Below are 23,084 nucleotides of genomic sequence, written 5' to 3'. Positions count from 1 at the left end.
CCACTGTCAACCTGCTGTGCAAATCTGAAAAGCTATGATTTTTTCCTGTGGGACAAACAACTACCAGTATCTAGCTTCACATGCTCATCCTAGTGGCTTCACTCTGCAACTGGTTGGTGTCAGTGTGGGAAAACTGATAGCACAATACTTGGGACAGCTTTTCAGGAATGCATACCAGTTGAAGAAAAGCACAAATAAGGAAGCTATCTGGCTCCGTTTGGTTCCTACCTCAGAATATTGATGCAGCCGTTGCCATTTGTGAGGAAGAACATGTCGTTGTCATTGTTCCACGAGATTTCATTCACCTCAAACTTGAACTGCTCTTCTGCTTTGGGGCGATGAGTCTTGGCATCAATGAAGGTCACCACATCATCTTTGTTCCCAACAGCAATAGTTTGACCATCAGGGCTCCAGCAGATGTTGATGTTCTCTCCTAAAAACACATTTTTTTTTTAATCTCTGCCAAGAACAATAATTTAACTGATTTTTATAATGCTTACAGAAATATGTTACTACATTTTTAACTCTACCTCCTTCAGACAATAATAAAAATATTTCATTCATTTTGGGTTTTGCAGTATATAAGTTTGCTTGTCATTTTTGTAAAGACAGAGCAAAACAGAACAAGGGAGGAAGTGGAGAGTCTGACAGTCCTGTCAGTCATAGGAGGTGGAGCTGAGGAAGCTTGCTGTGAAATCAACTATCTGAAGTCCTGTTGTTAAGCTTCTGCCTGCATGTTTGGAGACATAACGCCCACACAGGCTCTCACAAACAGCTTTCATTTACACATGTGCTTTCATGGTAATCAGAACCTGCATGTCACTGCGCTCTGTGCAGCACCATCCCATCTGAAGAGAGGGAAACAGAAAATGGACAAAGGCCTTGTGAATCAAATTCCAGCCACCATATAAATGAAAGTCCCACCTTTCGTGTTGACAGTAGCTATGCATTTGGTGGTTCGGACGTCCCATATACGAATGGTCTTGTCTCCAGATGCTGTGACAAACAAATCTGGGTTGGCTGGATGCCAGCAAAGCTGATCGACGCTGTCGCCATGACCTCTGTAGTTGTTCTCCTTCACCTGGGGCCAGACAGACAGCATCAAATTTAACAGGTATCCCCCAGGCCTGGTTCGTTGTCTAAACCCCTACAAACCAAATGATGCCTCGAGTCTAACATAAAACCGCATAAACAAGCAGCAGAGTAAGAAAAGCATTTATGTAACGCTAAACTACCAAACTAGTGAATTACTGTAAAGCCAGTGGTATTATCATCTGAACAATATTAGATATCACAAGTGGTAAATATATATATTTTTTACAATAATTAACTGCATAATACAGCTACATAACTCCGCACATCTATTCATTCATCGAGGCGAGGCTAACGCTAGCATGCTAACTGAACACAGCACAGCGACCCACCATACGGTCCTTTTCGAGGATAAAAACACTCGCTGTTTTGTCAAAAGAACCGGAGGCGAGTCTCCTGCCATCACAACTCCACGCAACCGAATGAACCTTTGCTGTATGAGCTGGAAACTCCCGACTTTTGTTGTTATTTTTGAAGCTCTCCTGCATTTCTTGATAATACTGTGACGCCATATTGAAACCTCTTCTTCTTCATTTATAGTTTAAAGGCGGGCTACCAACCAGGTTGAAAGTGCATGTCGCCACCTAGTGTGCTACTGTGGAACACCACTACTCCACTGAGGTTTTTAAGCAGCTTTATATATGGTTTAAATACTTTATATATTTATAAACAGCCTTTTGTACCCGTGATTTTCTGTCCCCTATCTCTAACAGGCCCTTCACGCCTCACTTCCTTCAGCTGATCAATAGCTATATATTCTACTGTTATCTTACATTTATCTGACCTTCTTTTTTCAATGGTAAGAAGGCATTGAGTCCTGTATGTTCCAGTCTTAGTCAGGAAAAAATAGCACCTTTCTTTCTTAATTTGCTGCTGCCTTTGCTACCATTATTCCAGATTTCTTGACATGATTCTGTTATTTTGAATAGAATAGAGTATTTCTTTCTCCCATAACCATTTTCTAAAATATCATTATAAATTTTATTCAAGGATAGTTGAATTAAAGAACTGTCATCCTGTGCTTGTCCTGAAACTCATTAATTTCCCATAAGGATATTACTATTTTGGATCATTGCCTCTTTGTTTGCCTTCTCCTCATAATACATCTCTATTGTTCTGGGCTTCTGAAACTGTAATAAACATAATAAACCTAATTTATACATTACTAAGGTCTTTAGTTGAGACACTGCTTATGTTTAACTAGTGCAACCCAATTAAGTGAATCCCTGGTTTGAACCTAGCTAGTAGGAACTTAGGATGCTACATTCAGATTTAATTGTTGTACAACCTGCAACTTTGTTTTGATTCACCACATCCATCATTCATTGTTTAGTGTAGCAACAGCTGTTTTGAGCAAAACACAATCTTTAAAACTATATAGCTGCCTGTGGCAGTCAGGAGACTAGCTGGTGAACAAAGTGACACATTTAATAGCTAAAGGTGAATATTAGACAGAAACTTCAACAGGATGATAAAGTGTCACTTTGACAGGATGATGTGTCAGCGTTGTATTTACAGGTCCCAAGTGGCCAAACATCTTTCAGCTTTTTTTTTTTTTTTTTTTACTAAGACAAACAATGATTGTTTCTGTTAGAACTGCAGTTTATTTCAAGGTGATTATAACATGAAAATCCATGTTTAAAAAAAAACTTTGAACTCTCAATTTATTTTCCAAACACACACAATATCTATAGTCACTCAAACTCTGTCAGATACAGTAAATCCTTTAGTTAAATGGCTACTCATTTAACAACTATTCAATCAGTACAAGGACTCAAAACATACCAAAGCTGCAGGCCCACACCACAGCTGTCTGAAGGCCTGTGCAACACCTCAATCTGCACAACAGTCAGGCCTGTGCAGCTGAACGGCTCTAATGGATGACTGTATGTAGCCCAACAGCTCATTAACTCTCTAACATCTGGTGCTTTGCATTAGAATAAAAAACACCTAAAGGACACAACAAGATGCACTTTTAAATGTAATTGTGTTTTAAGAAACAATGACAAGGTGTGAAAGCATCATAACTGTGCCTGTATAATTGCATACTCATCAGAATTGTTGCAGCAGATGTCAGGAAAGCTATGTCTAGACAGCAGGACCCAGAAAACAAAGGTCAAGGAATGCATGGTGAAATGTGATGGTGCATGTTGACCGAGCTCAGAAACAGTGTGGTCATCTCAGAACGTGTGCATACAGGACTCTGGACTCAGTGGAGGAGGATGTGTGGACGGAGTACAAGGTGTCTCATGGGTTTTCATACCACAATAAGTTATTAAGGGTGTCAAGGTTTAGAGGCAGACATCTGTGGAGAGGTAGACAAAGTACACAAGCACCTCATTCACCCAAAGCTGTTCTAACCCTTTGCTCATGTCACATAATGGCGCTCTGCTTTCTTGTCAAGGCCGCCAGCGTGAGATTGTGACATTTTGCCCAACAGACCCTGAGAACACTTCTGTTACCCTACCGTCTTGGCGGTTATTGGGAAAACCTCTTGTTCTCTTCCTCTAAAACCTGAATTATCAGTCACATTTTTCTGATTTCCACCTCAAAGTCTTATGACACGCTGATAGTTGACACGCTGAAACCTGGACAGGAGCCGCAGCAGCAAAAGTGGAAGATAGGAAATGTACCTTTCCACTTTCTAAGCCCTGGTTGTAAAAAAAATGTTCCTGGGTGTTTTAACTCAGCCTGTCTTCATTTAGCCTCTCTGGAAGAGTTTGGATTAAACAGGAAGTTCATCAGTCAGATACTCTGAATACCTGGATACTACAGTCAGGCTGCACAGTTAGGACATTGCTCATGATAAGACCTCGAAACCTTGGAAAACACAGTTGAGAAAAATATCTCTCAACCCATTTAGGGCTGGGACTTTTTGCTAATATATCAATGATTATTGATCACATACAGTGCCTTGCGAAAGTATTCGGCCCCCTTGAACTTTGCGACCTTTTGCCACATTTCAGGCTTCAAACATAAAGATATAAAACTGTAATTTGTTGTGAAGAATCAACAACAAGTGGGACACAATCATGAAGTGGAACGAAATTTATTGGATATGTCAAACTTTTTTAACAAATAAAAAACTGAAAAATTGGCCGTGCAAAATTATTCAGCCCCCTTAAGTTAATACTTTGTAGCGCCACCTTTTGCTCCGATTACAGCTGTAAGTCGCTTGGGGTATGTCTCTATCAGTTTTGCACATCGAGAGACGGAAATTTTTGCCCATTCCTCCTTGCAAAACAGCTCAAGCTCAGTGAGGTTGGATGGAGAGCATTTGTGAACAGCAGTTTTCAGTTCTTTCCACAGATTCTCAATTGGATTCAGGTCTGGACTTTGACTTGGCCATTCTAACACCTGGATATGTTTATTTGTGAACCATTCCATTGTAGATTTTGCTTTATGTTTTGGATCATTGTCTTGTTGGAAGACAAATCTCCGTCCCAGTCTCAGGTCTTTTGCAGACTCCATCAGGTTTCCTTCCAGAATGGTCCTGTATTTGGCTCCATCCATCTTCCCATCAATTTTAACCATCTTCCCTGCCCCTGCTGAAGAAAAGCAGGCCCAAACCACGATGCTGCCACCACCATGTTTGACAATGGGGATGGTGTGTTCAGGGTGATGAGCTGTGTTGCTTTTACGCCAAACATAACGTTTTGCATTGTTGCCAAAAAGTTCGATTTTGGTTTCATTCAGCAGGGACAGGGAAGGTGGTTAAAATTGATGGGAAGATGGATGGAGCCAAATACAGGACTATTCTGGAAGGAAACCTGATGGAGTCTGCAAAAGACCTGAGACTGGGACGGAGATTTGTCTTCCAACAAGACAATGATTCAAAACATAAAGCAAAATCTACAATGGAATGGTTCACAAATAAACATATCCAGGTGTTAGAATGGCCAAGTCAAAGTCCAGACCTGAATCCAATCGAGAATCTGTGGAAAGAACTGAAAACTGCTGTTCACAAACGCTCTCTATCCAACCTCACTGAGCTCGAGCTGTTTTGCAAGGAGGAATGGGCAAAAATTTCCGTCTCTCGATGTGCAAAACTGATAGAGACATACCCCAAGTGACTTACAGCTGTAATCGCAGCAAAAGGTGGCGCTACAAAGTATTAACTTAAGGGGGCTGAATAATTTTGCACGCCCAATTTTTCAGTTTTTTTATTTGTTAAAAAAGTTTGACATATCCAATAAATTTCGTTCCACTTCATGATTGTGTCCCACTTGTTGTTGATTCTTCACAAAAAATTACAGTTTTATATCTTTATGTTTGAAGCCTGAAATGTGGCAAAAGGTCGCAAAGTTCAAGGGGGCCGAATACTTTCGCAAGGCACTGTATTTCTAATGATTGTGTTGATGTTGTGCCAATTTTTTCACTTTTAAATATTCAATTTAAATTTGTCCCAGCCCAAATGAAGAATATCTGCATCAGTGATCGAAAGCTACAGCACAATATCTAGATTCAATCTGTCGTTTTACTGCAGTGTATAACAAAGTAAACTGTGTTTCAGCTAATGAAGCTGACTGAAGTCTGGTTAGAACCAACTGTGCAGCCGGGAGAAACGAACAGGTGGAGGAGAAGCAGAAGAAGTTGCAGGGCTGGATAACAGTACAGAACAGTGCATTCCTTCTGATGACACAAAGTGACACTGAACAGATCCTTTGTGCATCAGACAGAAAAAAAACATCAGCCTAAAGTTTTGCATTCATTGTACAAGTCAAAGTGTTTGAGGAAAACTGAGGTTCTGTGCAAAAAGTGCAGCTTCCCTCACACAATTCAGTCTGTTCTCAAGGATCCACAGGTTTGTATTAGAAACCAGGCAAGAAGTGATGTAGCAGATTAATAAACGCCTTCGCCACCGCATTACTATCAGCCATTGTAGAAAGCCCCGCACTAACTGCACTGTCACTGTGGTCGCTGCTCACACTGATGTGTTTTTTCACAAGAACTGCTGGTGTTTATCACGGGCAACTGCATTAAGTTGTAAGAATAAGCAGCTGAAATGTAACACTGACAGTCCCACTTTCTGTTTGACTGCTTGTACTTTTAGTCAATATTTAAGTGGGCGTGTATTTTCATGGCTGTTTTCTGATCAACACTCACTCTGTTTTAAATATCTACATGTTTAATGAAATAGAATTGTCTGGTCACTGGAGTGGAGGCAAAAATCTGAAACCTGAAGGAAAACGGGCTCCACAGCTGGTGCGACTGTGAGCCGAATCATTTCACGATGAAACTTTAGAGGTTTGAATAAATCAAACTAGTGGAAAAGCAACCATTAAAAAAGTACAACATATAAATGTAGTTCTGTGGAGCTGAACTTACTGATAATATTTTTCTAACCACATTTGTGAAATTGACCTATCACAGTTTTACCTTCAGTTTTTGAAGACACATCATCCATGATTTGGGCACATTATAATTCATGAAGCACGTTTTTTTGTTACAGAAAACCCCTTGTTTAAATTTTTACAAGCAGTTTCATGAACTTGGCTTAGTGCTTTGTTCAGACTGACAAGAAGAACAGTGGGACTGTTTCTTAATTATTGGTGAACAAGAAGAGAGCAGGGCTTCTACAGTGGCTACATGTGTTAGCATGCGTTCACACCGAGCGTGTTCAAGTTGATACATGAGAACAGTGACACTTACACTCTGGACCCGCACTCATATTCAGATTTTTTTTTAACATGCATCATGTAATGAAAAAGCCCAAAGACCAAAACTGTCATGAGCTATGTTTGTCCACTCTTGTTAGTTTTTAAATGTTTAGTGTAAAATCAGAAAAACAGAAATACAAAAGCTTTTCCAGAAGCCAAGGTGTGATCGCACCCTAACTCTTCTAATCTGAGTGAATATGCATGGATCAGTCAAGACAAAACCCAGGATCCTCAGAGTCTGTCTAGCACTCAGTGCCAGCACTGTCGTCAAGCAAGTCAGCACAGACGCCAGCACGCGAGTCCTCAGCGGCATCGGCATGGTCCACTCCGTTTGACTGGGCACACTCCTCCCCCACACTGTGGAGCAGAGCAAAATATCATTTCTCCTTGATCATCATTTCTTCAATTTATGTAAAAAACATTCTGTGGTTCAAACTTGACAAATAAAGGATCATTTAAATATCTTTACAGAGTAAACAACAAATTCATTGGAAAACAAATGGACTGCTAATGAAAGGAACCATTATTTGCAGCCCCTAACATGAGTTAGCTTAGCCTGCTGCCCCTCCCAGGTAGGTCATGTTTTCAGTGATGCTCCACCTGCAGCCGTTGCTGATGGGAGACTCTCCCTTCCCAGACAGAGAGCTGCACGACCTCCTCTCCGTCCACGAGCCTACCCTCGGCACTCTGTCCGTGTCAGAGCTCTTCCTCCTGCCCACGGCAGGTCCTGGCCCTGACCCCTGCCTCTCCAGGCCGACCATGGGGCCCTCTGGGTCAGAGGGGATGCTTAGCCCTTCCTGTCTCTCTGGATCCTTGCCTGAGTCATTGCTGATGCACCTCCCGTTCAGGCTGTCGGAGGAGGAGACATGGCTCATCTGGCCTTCCCGCTCATCTGGAGAGGACAAAGAAAAAAAAGCCTGACAAATTACTGGCTTTAGCCAATTGTTCACAGCTGAGAGAGAGAGAGAGAGAAGAGGTCAGAGTGACACGGGAGCCTCCAGAGCGTCTCTGGTGTTCCTGTTTTTGATGTAACATGACTGCAAAAAAGAAAAACTCACTGTTATGAGTTTTGCTAGCAAACCTACAGTAAACCCTTTCCTTTACACAGCACATTTAGCCCCTCACTATGAACATGACCAGTGGTGATGTGCAGGAGGAAATCAACTGTTAAACAGAGGCCAGAATTTTAAGGCGGACCGGATAGAAACCATCGAGTCTGCCTTCAAATTTGATGATATAGGAAGATTTGTAGTATCACCTAAATTTAAGGTTTTAATGAGCCCACTGTGTAAAACCAAAAGATTAAAATAAGGGGAGAATACATTCTTTATTTGATTTTAAAAGAAAAAGATGTGCATACTTTACCAGGCTCTTTGGTAACTTAGCAGAGGAAGATTGCTGTCAGGTGTGTTTACCTCCAGAGCCAGCTTCTCCTGCCTTGTTGCGTCTGCGTCTCAGGATGACCTCCAGCTCGCTGTCCTTCTTCCCGGGTGGTGACGGCCCCGAGTCCTGAGAGCCTCGGCTGGGGCTCCTCTTCACCGTCTCCTGGAGGAACACACAACCATCACTGTAGGGACTTTATTATTCACTAAAGAACTGAACTCCAGAATGTGTTCACGCATTGCATCCATAAAATCGCTCCATGTGTCTGTTTCATTTCATTTTTATGGCAGCTCCATTACAGCCCCGGTCTGTGACTGTGCAGACACATTATAGACATATACCTTTCAAAATTCAAGATTTTGAAGGAGTACAGAAAAACCTTCAGCAACAATAATAAATGTTCTGTCTGGTCTTTATCACTGTTTGCCTTTCAATCTGATCAATTTCAACCTAACAACAACCCTTTTTAGTGCACATTTACCAGGATGCCCTTCAGCTCGTCCATGGCACTCTCCTGCTGTTTCTCCTCACATGCTGGAGGCTGCTGGAAAAAGAAAACACAAACTATTTAGTTAGAGCACAGAACAACTGCTGCATTCCAAATTCACTGAAAAGTTGCAAATTTGAGCTTTTCACATTTGCATCTACAAAGGAGTACTTTCTGATTTCCAGCCATGACTAGGACACAGCAGCACAGTTCTCCTGCCAACTGACTGAAAGCAGGACTTCCCAATTAGTATGCTTTCCTAATGAGAGGAACAGCAACCCTGCCCCCCATGATGTTATCTGAAATGTGTGTTAAAGTGAATTGTGTTTAAGTGATTAAAACAGCAGGGTGTGCAGCGTGCATGCGTGTGTGTATGTACGTATATATGTCAGCTGAGTACAAGGGACCGTGGTGTCACATCACAAGATTGGTGCACAAGTCAATATACTCACTTTTACTGTTATTCTCTGTGGCAGCACAAAGGAGAAACATGGAGAGGAAAGAGAAGAGAGCAATCAGCCAGAGTGCACTCAGACTGGAAGCAGGAGCCAAATGACCTGACGCTGTTTTCAGACGCCCTGATCGTCACAGGGGCAGGAAGCACAGTTCCTCTTCATTTGACATGTTTTCATTCTGTTTTGAAGTGAGCCATTCTAAGCTCACAAGGGTATGATAGTCGCTTTGGTGACAGGGGAGCGGTGACCTCTGACCCAAGGCCTCCAGGCCACTGTGGCAAGTAGGGTCAAAATAATGAGGACAGGAGGAAAAGAAACCGTCCAAAGTTTTTTTTTTTATATTTTATTCTTTCCAACAGAAAATGTGTTTCATGATCAGATAATACCGAACCATAAAATATAGATTAAAAACTTTCCTCTCCAACCTGGGTCTGCCTGAGTCATCCTCACCTTGTTGTCCTGACTCTTGACAGGTCGAAGGACGACGCCATGTTTGATCCTCTCCATCATCTCGTTGACTGCCTTCACTTTCACATCATCCACGCCCTCAGCAACTAGAGACACAGAGAGAAAGAAAGCTGAAGGTTTACAGTGTAAAATGCACGACTGGATTAAAATAATTAAAAATTAGATGCTGAATCTGAAGTTCCTCCACCTCTCTGTGCTTGTGTAGCATAGTGATTAAACACAAGTTAATCAAGGAATATCCACCATGTAGCACAGTATCGGCTATAAAAGGAAAGTCGTAAAGCTAGAACTCAGTGTAGGACTCTTCTTTAAGACCAGGCCTGATGATCAGGTAATAAAGCAGAACCCACACGATGTCCTGCTTCATGCCAGTTGATAGTGTGCTTCACTGGTGTACTTCAATACTTTACCAGATTTCCACAAATTTACTGCCTCACAGTATAATGTGACTTTTAATGGGTCCCAGAGATGAAATATAATAGAACATATCCTTATGTAATACCACACACACACAAGTGAAAATGTGTACCGTCTGTAAATATGGTGTGAGTGAACTCACCTGAAGGCTGCTCTGCCTTCACTGTGGCTTTAGAGCCTTTGGAAGACTTCCTCATGATGGCTATGAGAGAGCTGAGAGAGACAGGGACAAACAACAACTGACCATCAGAGATGCTCTGATCGATCAGACACTGATGAGTGAATAATTGTTACAACCGACTGGACTGGTGAATGCTGTTAAACTTCTTCCATGTAATTTCAATCTTGAACATGTTCCAGCAGCTGCTTTTATTCTCTCCTTTGTTATTCCTTTCCAGATATGCCCTGCTGCACTTTGTTAAAGTGCTCTATAAATAAATGAGCCCGACGTGACCTCTGCAAGCCTACAACAGGCTGACACAAATGATACAGTGAGCCTGTTATTGGTCCTGCTTTTAGATGCTGTCTATCTTTTTTTGCCCAGTAAAACAGACTCTTCTTTCCAGCAGCTGCTAGATGCTACACTCCACTGTCTGCAGAGTCTGGTGCACATCGGTTTCAGCTGTTTGTAGCGCACGATGTCACTGAGGCTTGTTCTTCAGTAGTGAATGTACAGTAACCACAGAAACATGTGTAGTGAGATCTGGAACATGTGTTTGCCTTGTTGTCCCCATCCTCACCTAATGGGGTTGCATCTTGAGGGGGGAGGTGGAGGAGGAGGTGGTGGGGGTGGAGGAGGAGGAGGAGGTGGCTGCGGAAGAGGGGCAGGAGGCGGTGCAACACCAGGTTCAAGAGGAGGGGGCCCCATGCTGGTGTTCACCATGATCTCTTTCTGGGTCTCCTGGAGCTTGTGGACTGTGGAGAGAAAGTGAAACAATGGAAAGTATTACTGACAGTACTACTACTATGTACACTAATAGGATTAGCACCGCAGAGTTCCCAGGTACTGTTTGCTGTACTGCCTCATGATTTTTCCTCAGCTTTTCTGTAGGAGCTCTGGTGAAATCTTTCACCTATCTTTGCAGACCATGCAACACAAAATAATCATGAAGGAGACTTTTGTTTTCACCGGACTTTTGAATGGTTTCTGGTTGAAGTCTGCTCATGGTCCATGTGAGCTATTTCAAAGTATCAGACAAATCAGGTTTTGCATGCAGAGAAACATTCTGCATCCCTGCAAGTTTCCCTGGAGCACCTGGGTCAATGGTTTGCATTAACGTCAGTGGAGAAATAAACACAACAGCTACTGATGTTAAAAGGCTACACAGGAAGGAGAACGTACCAGGATCAGTTTCTGTAAATTATTAAGGTGATTTTATTGTATTATACACATGCAAGTAATCTAACTACAGTCAAAATGTAGCAGTTTGAGGAGGAATAACAGAATAACCTGAATTATTGAGCAGCTGTTCTACAAATATATTTTACAAAACCATTAACATTTTCTATTTTCTATTTTCTTCACTCAGTTTATGCAAATCACTGAATAGAACATTATTTTTTGGCCGAACCATTCCATCAGATGCTACAAAACTTAAATATTCTAGCAGTCTTCTAAAATTTTAGACTGCAGGATTAATTTTGACTGATGTCTGTGTTCAGTTTTCCCCATGCCAGCCAATCAGAAACAAGTATTTTCTAGCTATGCTGTCTACTATCAGTTCTCCATGAACTCCCTCCTGAGTTCTCCTGTCTCCACTCTTTAAGTGCGAGTGAGTATATACATATGTTAACATGTGTGTCTCCACCTCCACCCACCTCTGTTCTCCAGCTCCTTGTTCTTCTTCTCTGCTTGCTCCAGTCTGCCCACCACCTCCTTCTTCTCCAGCTCCAGCAGCTCCAGCTGCCTCTGCAGCGCCTCCAGCTGCTTCTTCATACAGTTCTGCTCCAGCTGGGCCTCCAGGCTCTGCACCTACACACACACACAGATGTACTGTATGATTCACAACTAAAGACAGTCTATCAACAGACTTTATTTTCAGTGTAGATGAAACAAAAGCTGGACTTGCAGTGATAGTCTTGATGAACTCATGACTACTGTCAGAGCTTAAAGAGTCATATGTGACCCCGATGTACTCTGTGACCACAAAAGATTCAAATACTAGGGAATACCCATCAGACAACTGTACTGACAAATGAAGAAACACCTTCAACACTAAAAAATAAAACAGCCAGTTAGATGCCTTTGACTTGTTATTTGCAGATAACAGTGTCTAAACAGACACTGTCCACTACCTGTTCAGCAGCAAACAGCAAGACCACGAAGCTGGATACTGAGCCTACCAGCTGCAATGAACAAAAACCATCATCTCAATGTAAAGTCTATGGGCTGAACAGAAACTCCTGGGTGGGGTCAGCATGTGATTCAAGTGTGGTCACCATCTAGTTTTTATTTTTTAAGAATACTAATAAATACATCCAGCAGACAGACACAGGCACTAGCAGGTGAACATTTAGCAGCTAAAGAGCCAGAGACCAAAACACAGATAGGAGAGAGAGATATGTAAGGGAGAGGGACCACTGAACAAAAACCTTTTAGAGCACCTCTAGCCTGCTAAAAACACTAATGATGACTCCAGTGACCTGAACATCCTGCCGATCAAACTGGCATTTGATGGCAGGCGTTATGTCAGCTCTGCCAGGACGAGCGCCGTCCTGACAATAAACTGAAGCTGCGTTTTCAGGGTTTACCTTCTGCTGATGCTGCAGACGCTCCTCCTCCAGGGCTTTGGTGATGGTAGCGACATCCTCCAGAGCTTTCAGCAGCTGAACACTGGGCTCAGCACTCTGCAGCAGCAGCATACTCTGCCTGTTGGCCTCCTTCTGCTTCACCAGCATCTGCAGGACATGACGTGGGAGGAAAGGAAGTATTGGAACGGAGGAAAAGAAGAAGGCCAAAACAAAAGGGATGAGAAAGAGAGGAACGCAGAAAGAGACGAGAGAAGGGAGGAGAAAGATGGATGATGAAAAAGAAACTCTCCATCTTGTCCATTTTTAAATAATCATCTCAGTTTGTACATCACACTCAGTCTGTTGTAATCCTGCAGGTCCTTCACTTTTCAGGGCAGTAAACAGCAGATTCAGGACATTTCATTAACCAAGCACCAGGTTATTAACACATCAATAACCAGCACAACAATGCAGGTCATTGTTTATCAATGGGCGTCACTCAAGGTTCCTCTAATAGGACTGAATATTTTTACATCTTCATCACGTGAAAAGATTAGTTGAAGCTGTGCTGTGAGGATGACAGAACAAAGAATGTGCCGCTGTTTTCACTGTAACAGTGATGAAAACCTCTGTTCCTGGTGTGACATGTGGACCGAATATTCACAAATCACCCAGTTTGTGGTTTCAAACTAAGCTGCAACAGCCCATTAGATGTTTTAGTACAAACAGTAGATACTAAGCAAGTCACTGTTTTAGCTGCCACAAAACTGTAGACCTCACAAAAGTAAGATTTGCGCCCACCTGACTAAAACTCATCTTTTTTTAAGACGCAGACACTAGATGTATATTTGTACACTTTTCTCTTGTACTGTGTGTTAATGTGTCAGTTTTACTTTGACAACACTTTGTCTTTGACTATTTCTTTACCTCATGTGCGTAATTCTCAGCTTTAACTCTCAGGCTCTGCTCCAAGTCGAGCTGCTCCTTCATCCCCTCGTACTCCTGAGCCGCCATCATGGAGACTACAGAGACAGAGCGCGTTAGTCGAAGCAAAGAACACACCCATTTGAGTTGAGTTGATTGAATTTGACCTGTAATTAGCACTTTTAACATGTTACCAAGTAGTAGTGAACATATTAGCATGCTGATACAAGAGCTAACATTCTGAAAGTTAGTTGTGTCCTACCAATGTTCAGCAACCAGGATTATTACATTCAGTTTCAAACTCAACCTAATTCTTAGCACACTTTGCATGTTAAAATAACATGCCAAATAAAAACATAGCTGGTATGTTTCAGAGCTGAAGCCTGGACAGGTTGTAGTGTTGGTTTGAACCTCTGTGTTTTCTAGGACTCACCTCTGTTAAATCTCTTGATGGTTTTACTTTGTTGCTCAACATTTTCACGGAGCTCCTTCATCTCAGCCTGATCTTTCTCTGACTGCAAATGGTGAAACAACATTCGACAAAATCCATAACCAGGCATTTTGAACAGTTACAAAGTTTTATTTACTTGTGAAACTACATTACTCATGACAGAGTCTGTCCTTTTTGTGAACAACTGAATATTGTAACATTGGGCCTGTTAGCAGTAGACTTCTGAAGAGGCGCTCCCTCCTCACCTGCACAGTGAGCTCGTCTATTTGTCTCTGCTGCTCATGAACCTGACAGACAAAATTCTTCTTCTCCTCCAACAAGCCATTCACCGTCTCCCTCAGCGCTGACAAAACACAAAGGTCAAAGTGTTTCTTTGTCATATGCACAGTTAGGAAACGTGTTTCCCTGTACAATGAAATTCTTAATGTGCCGTCCACATGAATGCCACAAAATACAAGTGAAATATAAAGTAGATGAGCAATAACACAAATCTAAATAGGCAGGAACATCTGGAAGTGAGGTCCATTCATTCTAAAAATGATCAAATAAGGTATAAGATGCAGACTAACTTGATTTTTGAGAGTGATGCTGATGAACAGCGATGCCCCACAATCCAAATATCCAAAAAGATATAAATATAAGACTGGAATGTCTTGGTGTGAAACTGTATGTTCCCTTCATGAATACTAAGTGGTAAAATTCTGCACTGTCAATTTTAGTACATGGTGTACTACTTTCCAATTTGATAGAAAACTCAATAAGTAAAAAATGGTAGTTACTTATCCTGCTGTTTTTAAATAATTTTCCGCCTTACCTTTCACCTGTTGTTGGTACTGTGTGAAGGTGTCGGGACTGGAGTCAGCAGCATCTGTGTCTTCCTCCAGCACAATGCAGTCAGAGATGCTGGGAAGGAGCTCGTCCAGACACGGCCGAGACGACATGCTCAGGTACTTCAGCTTCCTGTTCTCACAGTTCAGCTGGAGGTCAAAGTTCACTTGGGTCAAAAGCAGTAACATTAAAACTACTCAGAGGCAAAAACAATTTTGTCCTTTAAGAAGGAAGAATTTACAGATTTCATGTCTTATACATTTCATATTCAGTGTTGCTTGGGTTTGGCTCTACATACTGAGGGGCTGAATCACTGTGTTTTGGGTTTTCAGAAAATTAAAGGGTCGTTTCACTCAAATGACCAAAATATAAAGAGATCAATAAAATAAAAACATACATGTTCTCTTCTTCTCAGTCGTATCTGATTGTTGGAATAGTTTATTGTACAGCATTAGAAATGACATTTAATACGGAAACATCTCTTTCCAGACAGTGCGTCACTGTTACTCGGGACAACCCGCATCCACAAAACAGTGTCTGCTGTTTCCTTTGGAGCTACTTTCTACTGAAGAAACAGTCCCCTGTGGAAACCAGCCCATCAGTACCCAACCCCCCTGACATCAGTGGAATCCCCAATCCCATTTTAACCCCTGATTTTAACTATATATTACAGCAAAAATAACTTGTATACCTGCTGTATCTACGTCTACTAATGCTCAAATAATCACGGTGCAGAATCATCAGAGTCATCCTGACTCACTCCATTCTCCTGCGAATGCCAGCTGGACTCAGATAATGCTAATCTTATATCGCTGATTAGAGAGAGAGAGAGAGAGTGTGTCCGACCTTTGTCGCCAGGGCCTCTGCGTTCTCCCGGCATGACTTCTCGATCTCCAGCTGAGTCTGTAGAACACTCACCTCCTCAATCACCATCTGAGACACTGAAGAGAGGGCATACATGCGCACACACACAAACAGTCATGAAGGTCATTGAAAGTGGGCTTAGATGTGATGCATTTACTATGTGTGTTAACCAGAGACGTGCACTGGACACTCTTGATTTTAAAGGACGATATACATGACTAACACTCTTGTGTCTGATGGCGCAACACAATTAGACCGACACATGATCACAAATACACACACCAGCAAGACCACAAGACCAGCTGGTTTTAACGGGGATTTGTGTGTAGTTATGTGTGTGGGCTCTCTCCAAAACCCTTCAGTGCACCTAAAACGCTACAGCAGTAAGCTGCTCATATATTGATCTGACTTGTCCATCACAGAGAGCTGACTTCATCTGAAACTTTAATGATACATCTGGTTCAAATCCATTCATGTTCAACAAACAACCGCCACCGAAAAGGGCTGCATTTATTCACACAGAGTGACATCTCTCTGAACACGACCTGGGATCTGTACAAAAGTGGAGCCTGTCCAAAGGCAAATACATGTAGAAAATTCATTACTACAAGCAAACTACAGGATCTAGCTAGTAGTTTTTAGCCACACATTGTGACACTCTTCCACTGTGGCAGGTGGACCTGCACAGCTTTGTTGAGCATTCAGAGATACTGAAGGCTTCTGGATACAACACGACTGAAGGTGAACTTGATCAGATGGCCTACATGAACCTTCATTAAATGAGAATGCTTAGTGCTGGAGAAAAGCTGCAATTACACCCAGTGACCTTTGAGAGCCTTGACGAGAAAGCCTCTGGGTGTGGCTGAAGAGACAGTGGCGAGAAAACTGAGCATGATATGAGTGAGGACGAGGAAGACTTCCGGTGCTATTTTTAATTCCTCATTCAGTGTTTATTGGTTATGGATGGGTATTGGTGGTGTGAATCCCTCCCAGCCATTTAAACCCTCAATGCTCCCACGTGCCAATGCGGATTGGCCTCTGCTCGACTGCACCGCAATTCAGCTGCTGCACTGTGGGTCACACAGGAAGCAGAGACGCTGGTCATTCTCTGCTATTTCTGGATTTGTTTTTACTCTGGAATACAACAGCTGGAGCCATCACAGGGGAAACACTGGACAATTGTCTGTTAGATAATAATGTGCAGCGCGAAGTATCAAACATGTTGTCTTTATTCTGCCATCGGTGATCAATTCATTTTAGAACTTAACATATGCATAACATGCATTAATCTGTATTACCTAAAATATTCCTTAATATGATGTAGAATGCTACGATTGGTGTCTTTCTTTTCACCTTGTGTTACAGGAAGATGTTTTATATTTTTTGAGTTTGATTTATAACCACTGGGCAAAATGTTTGGTATTTAAGCTATGAACAATAAATGGACTCATGCTGCCTTCAAACGCTTCTTCAAATGTAAGATCTGCTTATGGTCAGTTGTGCATTTGAAGGCTTTTAGTTGGAAAAAAATGACAAAATGAGCTGAAGAGCAATAACAGAACTCTGCTTTAGTGCAATCAGGTGCCAGTGTTTATTTCATTGGGGAAGCTTCAGTTTGTGGTGATGTTGAGCTTTATTGCATTAACACACACACAGACACACACACATCTCTGTCAGTGAGGGAAAGCAGTCGACTCTACATCACACAATTCTTTGTCCTTTGTGCCACAGCGACACATCAACAATATTAAACCTTTTTTTCCAGTAAAACATGTTATGTGGAAAGCATTAGTTGATCAATTTGTTGATCAGTATAAAATCAATCAGTACCCACTGACTAATAGTTCTGACATCTTGAACCATCTTGATTTTTTCCAACCAACAGTAGAAAAAACACCTTTTAATTTACAGTAATATAAAACAGTAAAAAGTAAGAAACCCTCACATCTGAGAAGCTGGAACAAACAAATGTCTCTTGTTTTTCTTTTTTTTTTTTTTTTTTTACATTTAATAGAAAATCAGCAGATTAATTGATAATTAAAATAATCATTAGTTCTAGCACCAAAATTGTTTTTAACAGTAATAGAAAATATTAACATAGGACCCAAAGCAATGAATAATTAGATGAGTACAGTCACTGACTGACTTTCTACTTTCTACCCATTTGAAACCCCAAAAGCTGCATCTTCTCTGCATTAACTGTCAGGGAAACTGAGACTTTCCTGGTTTGTGGGTCTTTCATTTGTTCTCTGCACATAATTACAGCATTTCCAAAGCACTTGAGTGAATAACTAGGGTGCATAAAGTAAGAGCATAAAGCTGAGTGGTGTCACGTTTAGCTTCCAGCTCCATGCTCATTCTGGGTAACAACAAGCTGCGGTCAGGTTTTGGCTTCAAAAAATTCTATCCCTGATGTACCTGCCTAGTCTGCAACTAGATGGATGGATGAAAATAACTAGCCATAACTTGTTTCTCTCCTGGATCTAGAACTTCGGGCTGCTATTAGAATCCCATCCTGTGAGGCCTGTTTGACACTCATTGCTTTGCAAACGATCTGTTCTGCTGCTCTGGCTTAATACAAAGCATAAATTACAGACTGTGAGACATCAGATCCGCCTGCTTCCTACCAGCTGAAAAGATCAGGACTAGGCAGCCGTGGCTGAGGGCGAGAGGAAGTTTCCTGCTTTAACAAACAGGAACTACAATATTCAACATGTACTAATAATTCTTGAACTTTTTACATGCAAAACTGGCAAAGAAACCTTTGACAGAACTTTGCATTCTAAGACGGGATCATCTCTGAATCACAGCCTCTAAAAAGTGCTTGCATCTCCCTTATGTTTGCTTTTGTATTTTAACTTTCCTGCTTATTACCTACCTCTAATGGCTGCCACAGTGTCTGCTCATCTAATGGTGGCAGTCTAACTAAACACACCAGTATTGTCAAGATTTGACTCAACACTGCAGCCACCATTGAAAAAGACAAGGTAGTCAAGGTACAGTAGCTGTACGGTGACATTAAGACCACATGTGATAACATTTCAGCTTTTCAGAAAATATGGGGAACATTAACACTGGAACACAGCACAGATGTGTCTTCATATGAGAGGCTTAATTGGGCTGAGATGTGGAGTGTGCTTTTTATGTTGGCAGAGAAAAAACAAGCCTTGAACCATAGGAACCTGAGAAAAGATTATGTAATGTTATTGAGTGGGCCAATCAGATTCCATAGTACAGGATGACTGAGTGAGGAGTGATCCTTTATGGTCTGTATCTGCTCTGGAATCGAGCTCAACAATAAAGCTTGCACTTAGAAATGTTGATCCTATTCTGAATTCTTCCGACAATGATTCTCTTAGATTAAGGCACAACCCTTTCAGTTTTCACCACCAAAAAACACTGGACAGGAGGAAGGTGAGCCTCTGCTCTATACAAAAAGCCAGGGCATCACCAAAGTCATCAGGATTCATCCTCAAGGGACCATGAATGTCTGCCTCAAATTTCATAAGAAACCATCCAGGAGTTATTTTTGTGTTGTTAAAAAGCAACCAGAATACGTTACAGAAGAAATCCACTCTCTTGGCGACTCTCAGGTCTGTTTCAGTTAATCTGTGCTTAACTCACTCAGTCTGGCCTTTGAGATTCAAAGGAGACACCAGGTACCTGCCAGCGAGCCAGTTCTCTCTCATTAAACCATTAAAATGTGGCCATCAAATATGGAGGAGCAGGTGGAAAGGCCTTCTGAAGGAGGAAGAGTCAGCCAGGAGGGGTCACCACCCCGACACACACACTTCTCTTTATTTAACCAGGTAAAAAACCCATTGAGATCACGATCTCTTTTACAAGGGTGACCTGGCCAAGAGGTCAACAACACATGTCGTCAATACATAAGTTTCGATACAAATCAAAAACATTAAACATTTAAACAATCAAAACCATAAATACAATAATCAACAATTCAACCAATTTAAAAACACCTACACTGACCAATAGAGTCCTGTTGCCTAAGATCCATAAGAGAATAAAAAGCTTTAACTGAGCATAATTCAGTAAGTTTCAAATCTGCTTGGAAACTATTCCACAAAGAGGGAGCGGCAAATCCAAAAGCCCGTTTCCCTTTTTCGGTCCGAACTCTCGGCACCATGAGCTGATACTTATCACAAGACCGTAAGGCATATTTGGTATCCGATCTACGTAAAAGAGAGCATAAGTATGCCGGGGCTAGGCCTACCAAAGCCTCGTACACTAGCACCATCCAATGAACATGTCTTCGCATGATCAGAGACGACGACCACTGTGCTTTAACATACAGGTCGCAATGGTGCGTTAGTCGACTACAACCCGTCACAAACACACACTCATCTTTGCCTCATTTTCTGCTGCTAAATTATTCATGGCAGGAGGTTTAAATAATTCATAGGAATAACATGACAAAAGCAACTGCTGTCTTCTCTGGGGACAGGCGGTGAATGAATGAATGAATGAATGAATGAATGTGTGAATGAATGTCAGAAGTTTCTGCTGACTCTGATGATTTTAAGTCCAGTTTTGTGGCATTTGTTGACATTGTTCTGACACTGAATTTGAGGTTTGAGACCAGCTAAAGGACCTGCCATCTCTCATAGTTCTTCCTCTTTTATCCCTCTTTCAGCTGTCTGTAAAATGCCTGTACATCACTGCAGCCCATGCAGGCTGAGCAGGTCAGCACACAGCTTAGGCTTATATCCTCAAGTAACAACTGTACAAGAACTAAAGACAAATTATCTTTTGACACACTATGGTTCATTTAAAACAATGCTGATTAATGCCCATTGTCTCTGTTAAGTAAACCAGTCAATAAAACCAATAAGTAAACATTTGGAGGGTGTCACTGAATTTCCAAAGTTATCTTGTTCAGAAAAACAGATGTGTGTAGCAGTCATCTGCTGGCCAGAAACAGACTCAGCTAGTGGTTAACTGACATTTAGAAGAAGTGATCCATGTGTCCTTAACCCGCTGCTATGAAAGTCTCTTTTACGTCCTCTAAACCAAACCTGCCACAGATCAGCCAGAGGACTTTTACACTACAGACACATACAAACTGATTGTGATCATATAATGGATAAAAGCTGTAAACCTGCTGCTTGTATACAGCACAGTCTTACCTCTGTGAATAGTCATGACAGAAGCCAGATCCTGCAGCGCCACCAGCCTCGTTTCCAACTGCTACTGAGTACAGGGGTTACACGTTCTAAAACACGAACGCTCTTCTACAATCGTCATGGCAACCGCCACCCCTCCTCTTTTAAACACACCCATTCAGAGGACAAAGCGTTGTGATGTCATGACAAAGGTGGGGGGGGAAAGACGTGAAGGGGGAGGGGGAGGAAGTGAACGTGTCAGCTGCTGGCTTCAAGAAAGATGAAACCGGGAAAGATGAAGGGTTAAATTCAAGATAGATTTGAACTTTTAACGTTATAGTGAGTTAGCTGAGACCTAAGAAAGTGACGTGATTCAACAGAAGTGAGATGGGTGAAGAGAGACGGGATGGAAACAGAGCAGCAATGCATCCACATGTTCTAAACCACTTTATTTGGCATAAAACATATTGTGGCATATCTGAGATGCTCAAAACCCAAACTTAATAATCCCTCAGTATACGTATAGGAGAACTGTGCAAAAATGACGGTAGGCATGCTGAAGAGCTATTAATGGACCCTTTAGGTAATGATTTGACTGCACACCCTTGTTTTCTCTTCCACTAAGTTTCTTGGCTCATCAAGTTTCTTTTTAAAGGTGGCACTTCCATCATTATTTGTTTTTAGGTAACAGGTGTGGTAAAATCATGTGCTTTTTTTTCTGGGCTGTAGTTGTGTGAGTTTGAATGCTGCTTGGTGTCTGTGATGGTGAAGGAAGCAGGACTCACCTCTCTTGATGTGTTTGAGCTGCCTCTCCACCTCATCTCGCTCCTCCGTCAATCTGTTGCACTGTGGGAGCGGACAGCAGAGTCAGCCCATAAGATCATGTTACACAACAGACTGAATATACAGGTCACTGATACCAGAAGAGTACAGTTACACAGACACACTGAGAGTCAGACACGGCCACAGGCTGTGTTCAGAGGACAGTTTACACACAGCTGTACCAAAGCACCAGTTTGATCCCAAAACACCTTCTAAAAAGATAAAAAATGGTACATGAATGTATGTTAGTAGTTAAAACCTACAGATGACTTTCTGCCAGGAAGCCTGGTATTTATGAGGGACAAATCTGAAATGTTCGATACTTTGAGCTTAATTCAAATCTATCCTATTAAAAACTAATGATGCCTTTCCTCAAGTTAAAAACTCATTGTCCTAAATTACTTAGTTGGTTTCCTTAAACTGCATTGTCACTTAATTCTTTACCTGAAATGAAGTGATTACAGCAAAAGGAACCCATGTTGCAGACTTTTACAGCCTGAGAAAAATTTTCTCCACTACTGGGGCTGAACATCTTGTGATCAAAGTCTACAGCCACACGTTTCCATCTTGCTCTATCTGCATGTCTGGTCACCAGACTGTAGCTTCACCTCCTGCCTCAGCTGCTAACACACCAAACCTCCACCCTTAACCTTGTGGATGTTAGGCACCACAATGACTTATTAACTTGATGATGCTAGTTTCAAATCGCGATCTTCCTGTGTGGGCTTGCATGTTCTCCCAGTGCCTGGGTGGGTTTCCTCCGGCTTCCTCCCACAGACACAGGTTAGATTGACTGGTGACATTACTTGTAGGTGTAAATGTGAGTAGATGTCTCTATGTGTGATAGACTGGTGACCTGCCCAGGTGTACCCCACCTGTTGTCCAGTGTCTGCTGGGATGGGCGGCTGTGGCTCAGAAAGTAGAGTGGGTCTTTTCCTTACAGAGGTTCGATTCCCAGCTTGTCAAAGTGTCCTTGAGCAAGACATTGAACCCGCAGTTGCTCCTAGAGCTGATGCCGGGGGGTGTGGATGGCCAAATAGTGTGAAAGTGCTTTGAATTTGACTTTGTTTTTTGATACTTTTTGTACATTACCGTTAGATCTCGTTTCTGCTTTGGATTATCGTATTCCCTACTCCTCAGACCAGCACCTGTGTTATTTCTGTCCTTGGACTGTTTCCTCCAAACCGTACTCTACTCTTCCCTTCCAGGCAGGTCAATGCACAGTCACCGTCTTATGTCTACCATTACCAACGCCTTTCTGTTATTGCAGCAGCCACCTCTCAACTACCAATCAGCCCAGGAGTGACCCCACCACGCCGCTTGGCCCATCTCCTCCATGCCATCCATCTCCACACACCTCACCTCCTGCTGCTGGACGACACC

The 23,084-nt window shown here is 42.0% G+C and overlaps 2 protein-coding genes across 6 annotated transcripts in view; both read right to left on the bottom strand.

Moving 5' to 3' along the window:
• The window catches only part of thoc3 (THO complex 3), a 3,997-nt gene extending 2,354 nt beyond the window's left edge, over positions 1 to 1,643 (bottom strand). The window contains exons 1-3 of the mRNA XM_020594001.1: positions 1,425 to 1,643; positions 925 to 1,081; positions 229 to 433 (exon numbers count right to left, since the gene is read on the bottom strand). Coding sequence (XP_020449657.1) covers positions 229 to 433; positions 925 to 1,081; positions 1,425 to 1,604 — 542 coding nt within the window. The 5' untranslated portion in view covers positions 1,605 to 1,643. The remainder of the gene's footprint in view (positions 1 to 228; positions 434 to 924; positions 1,082 to 1,424) is intronic.
• A 3,754-nt stretch (positions 1,644 to 5,397) lies between these two features.
• The window catches only part of shtn3 (shootin 3), a 19,700-nt gene continuing 2,013 nt past the window's right edge, over positions 5,398 to 23,084 (bottom strand). Inside the window, exons 2-17 of one of the 5 annotated variants that reach the window (XM_020594002.1) lie at positions 21,665 to 21,725; positions 15,742 to 15,836; positions 14,882 to 15,044; positions 14,313 to 14,410; positions 14,050 to 14,131; positions 13,620 to 13,714; positions 12,714 to 12,860; positions 11,781 to 11,934; positions 10,703 to 10,877; positions 10,105 to 10,175; positions 9,528 to 9,631; positions 9,075 to 9,089; positions 8,617 to 8,679; positions 8,168 to 8,297; positions 7,353 to 7,644; positions 5,398 to 7,109 (exon numbers count right to left, since the gene is read on the bottom strand). In XM_020594002.1, the coding sequence (XP_020449658.1) occupies positions 6,995 to 7,109; positions 7,353 to 7,644; positions 8,168 to 8,297; positions 8,617 to 8,679; positions 9,075 to 9,089; positions 9,528 to 9,631; positions 10,105 to 10,175; positions 10,703 to 10,877; positions 11,781 to 11,934; positions 12,714 to 12,860; positions 13,620 to 13,714; positions 14,050 to 14,131; positions 14,313 to 14,410; positions 14,882 to 15,044; positions 15,742 to 15,836; positions 21,665 to 21,725 (1,860 nt within the window). In that variant the 3' untranslated portion in view covers positions 5,398 to 6,994. Of the gene's footprint in view, positions 7,110 to 7,352; positions 7,645 to 8,167; positions 8,298 to 8,616; positions 8,680 to 9,074; positions 9,090 to 9,527; positions 9,632 to 10,104; positions 10,176 to 10,702; positions 10,878 to 11,780; positions 11,935 to 12,713; positions 12,861 to 13,619; positions 13,715 to 14,049; positions 14,132 to 14,312; positions 14,411 to 14,881; positions 15,045 to 15,741; positions 15,837 to 20,903; positions 20,951 to 21,664; positions 21,726 to 23,084 lie in introns of those variants that run through there. The other 4 variants (XM_020594003.1, XM_020594004.1, XM_020594006.1 and 1 more) reach the window with 4 other exon arrangements.

This window comes from Monopterus albus, unplaced genomic scaffold (assembly GCF_001952655.1).
Source record: "Monopterus albus unplaced genomic scaffold, M_albus_1.0 scaffold21.1, whole genome shotgun sequence".
Lineage (NCBI taxonomy): Eukaryota > Metazoa > Chordata > Actinopteri > Synbranchiformes > Synbranchidae > Monopterus > Monopterus albus.
The sequence above is the reverse complement of the archived record's forward strand: the minus strand, read 5'-3'. Positions and strand labels throughout refer to the sequence as shown.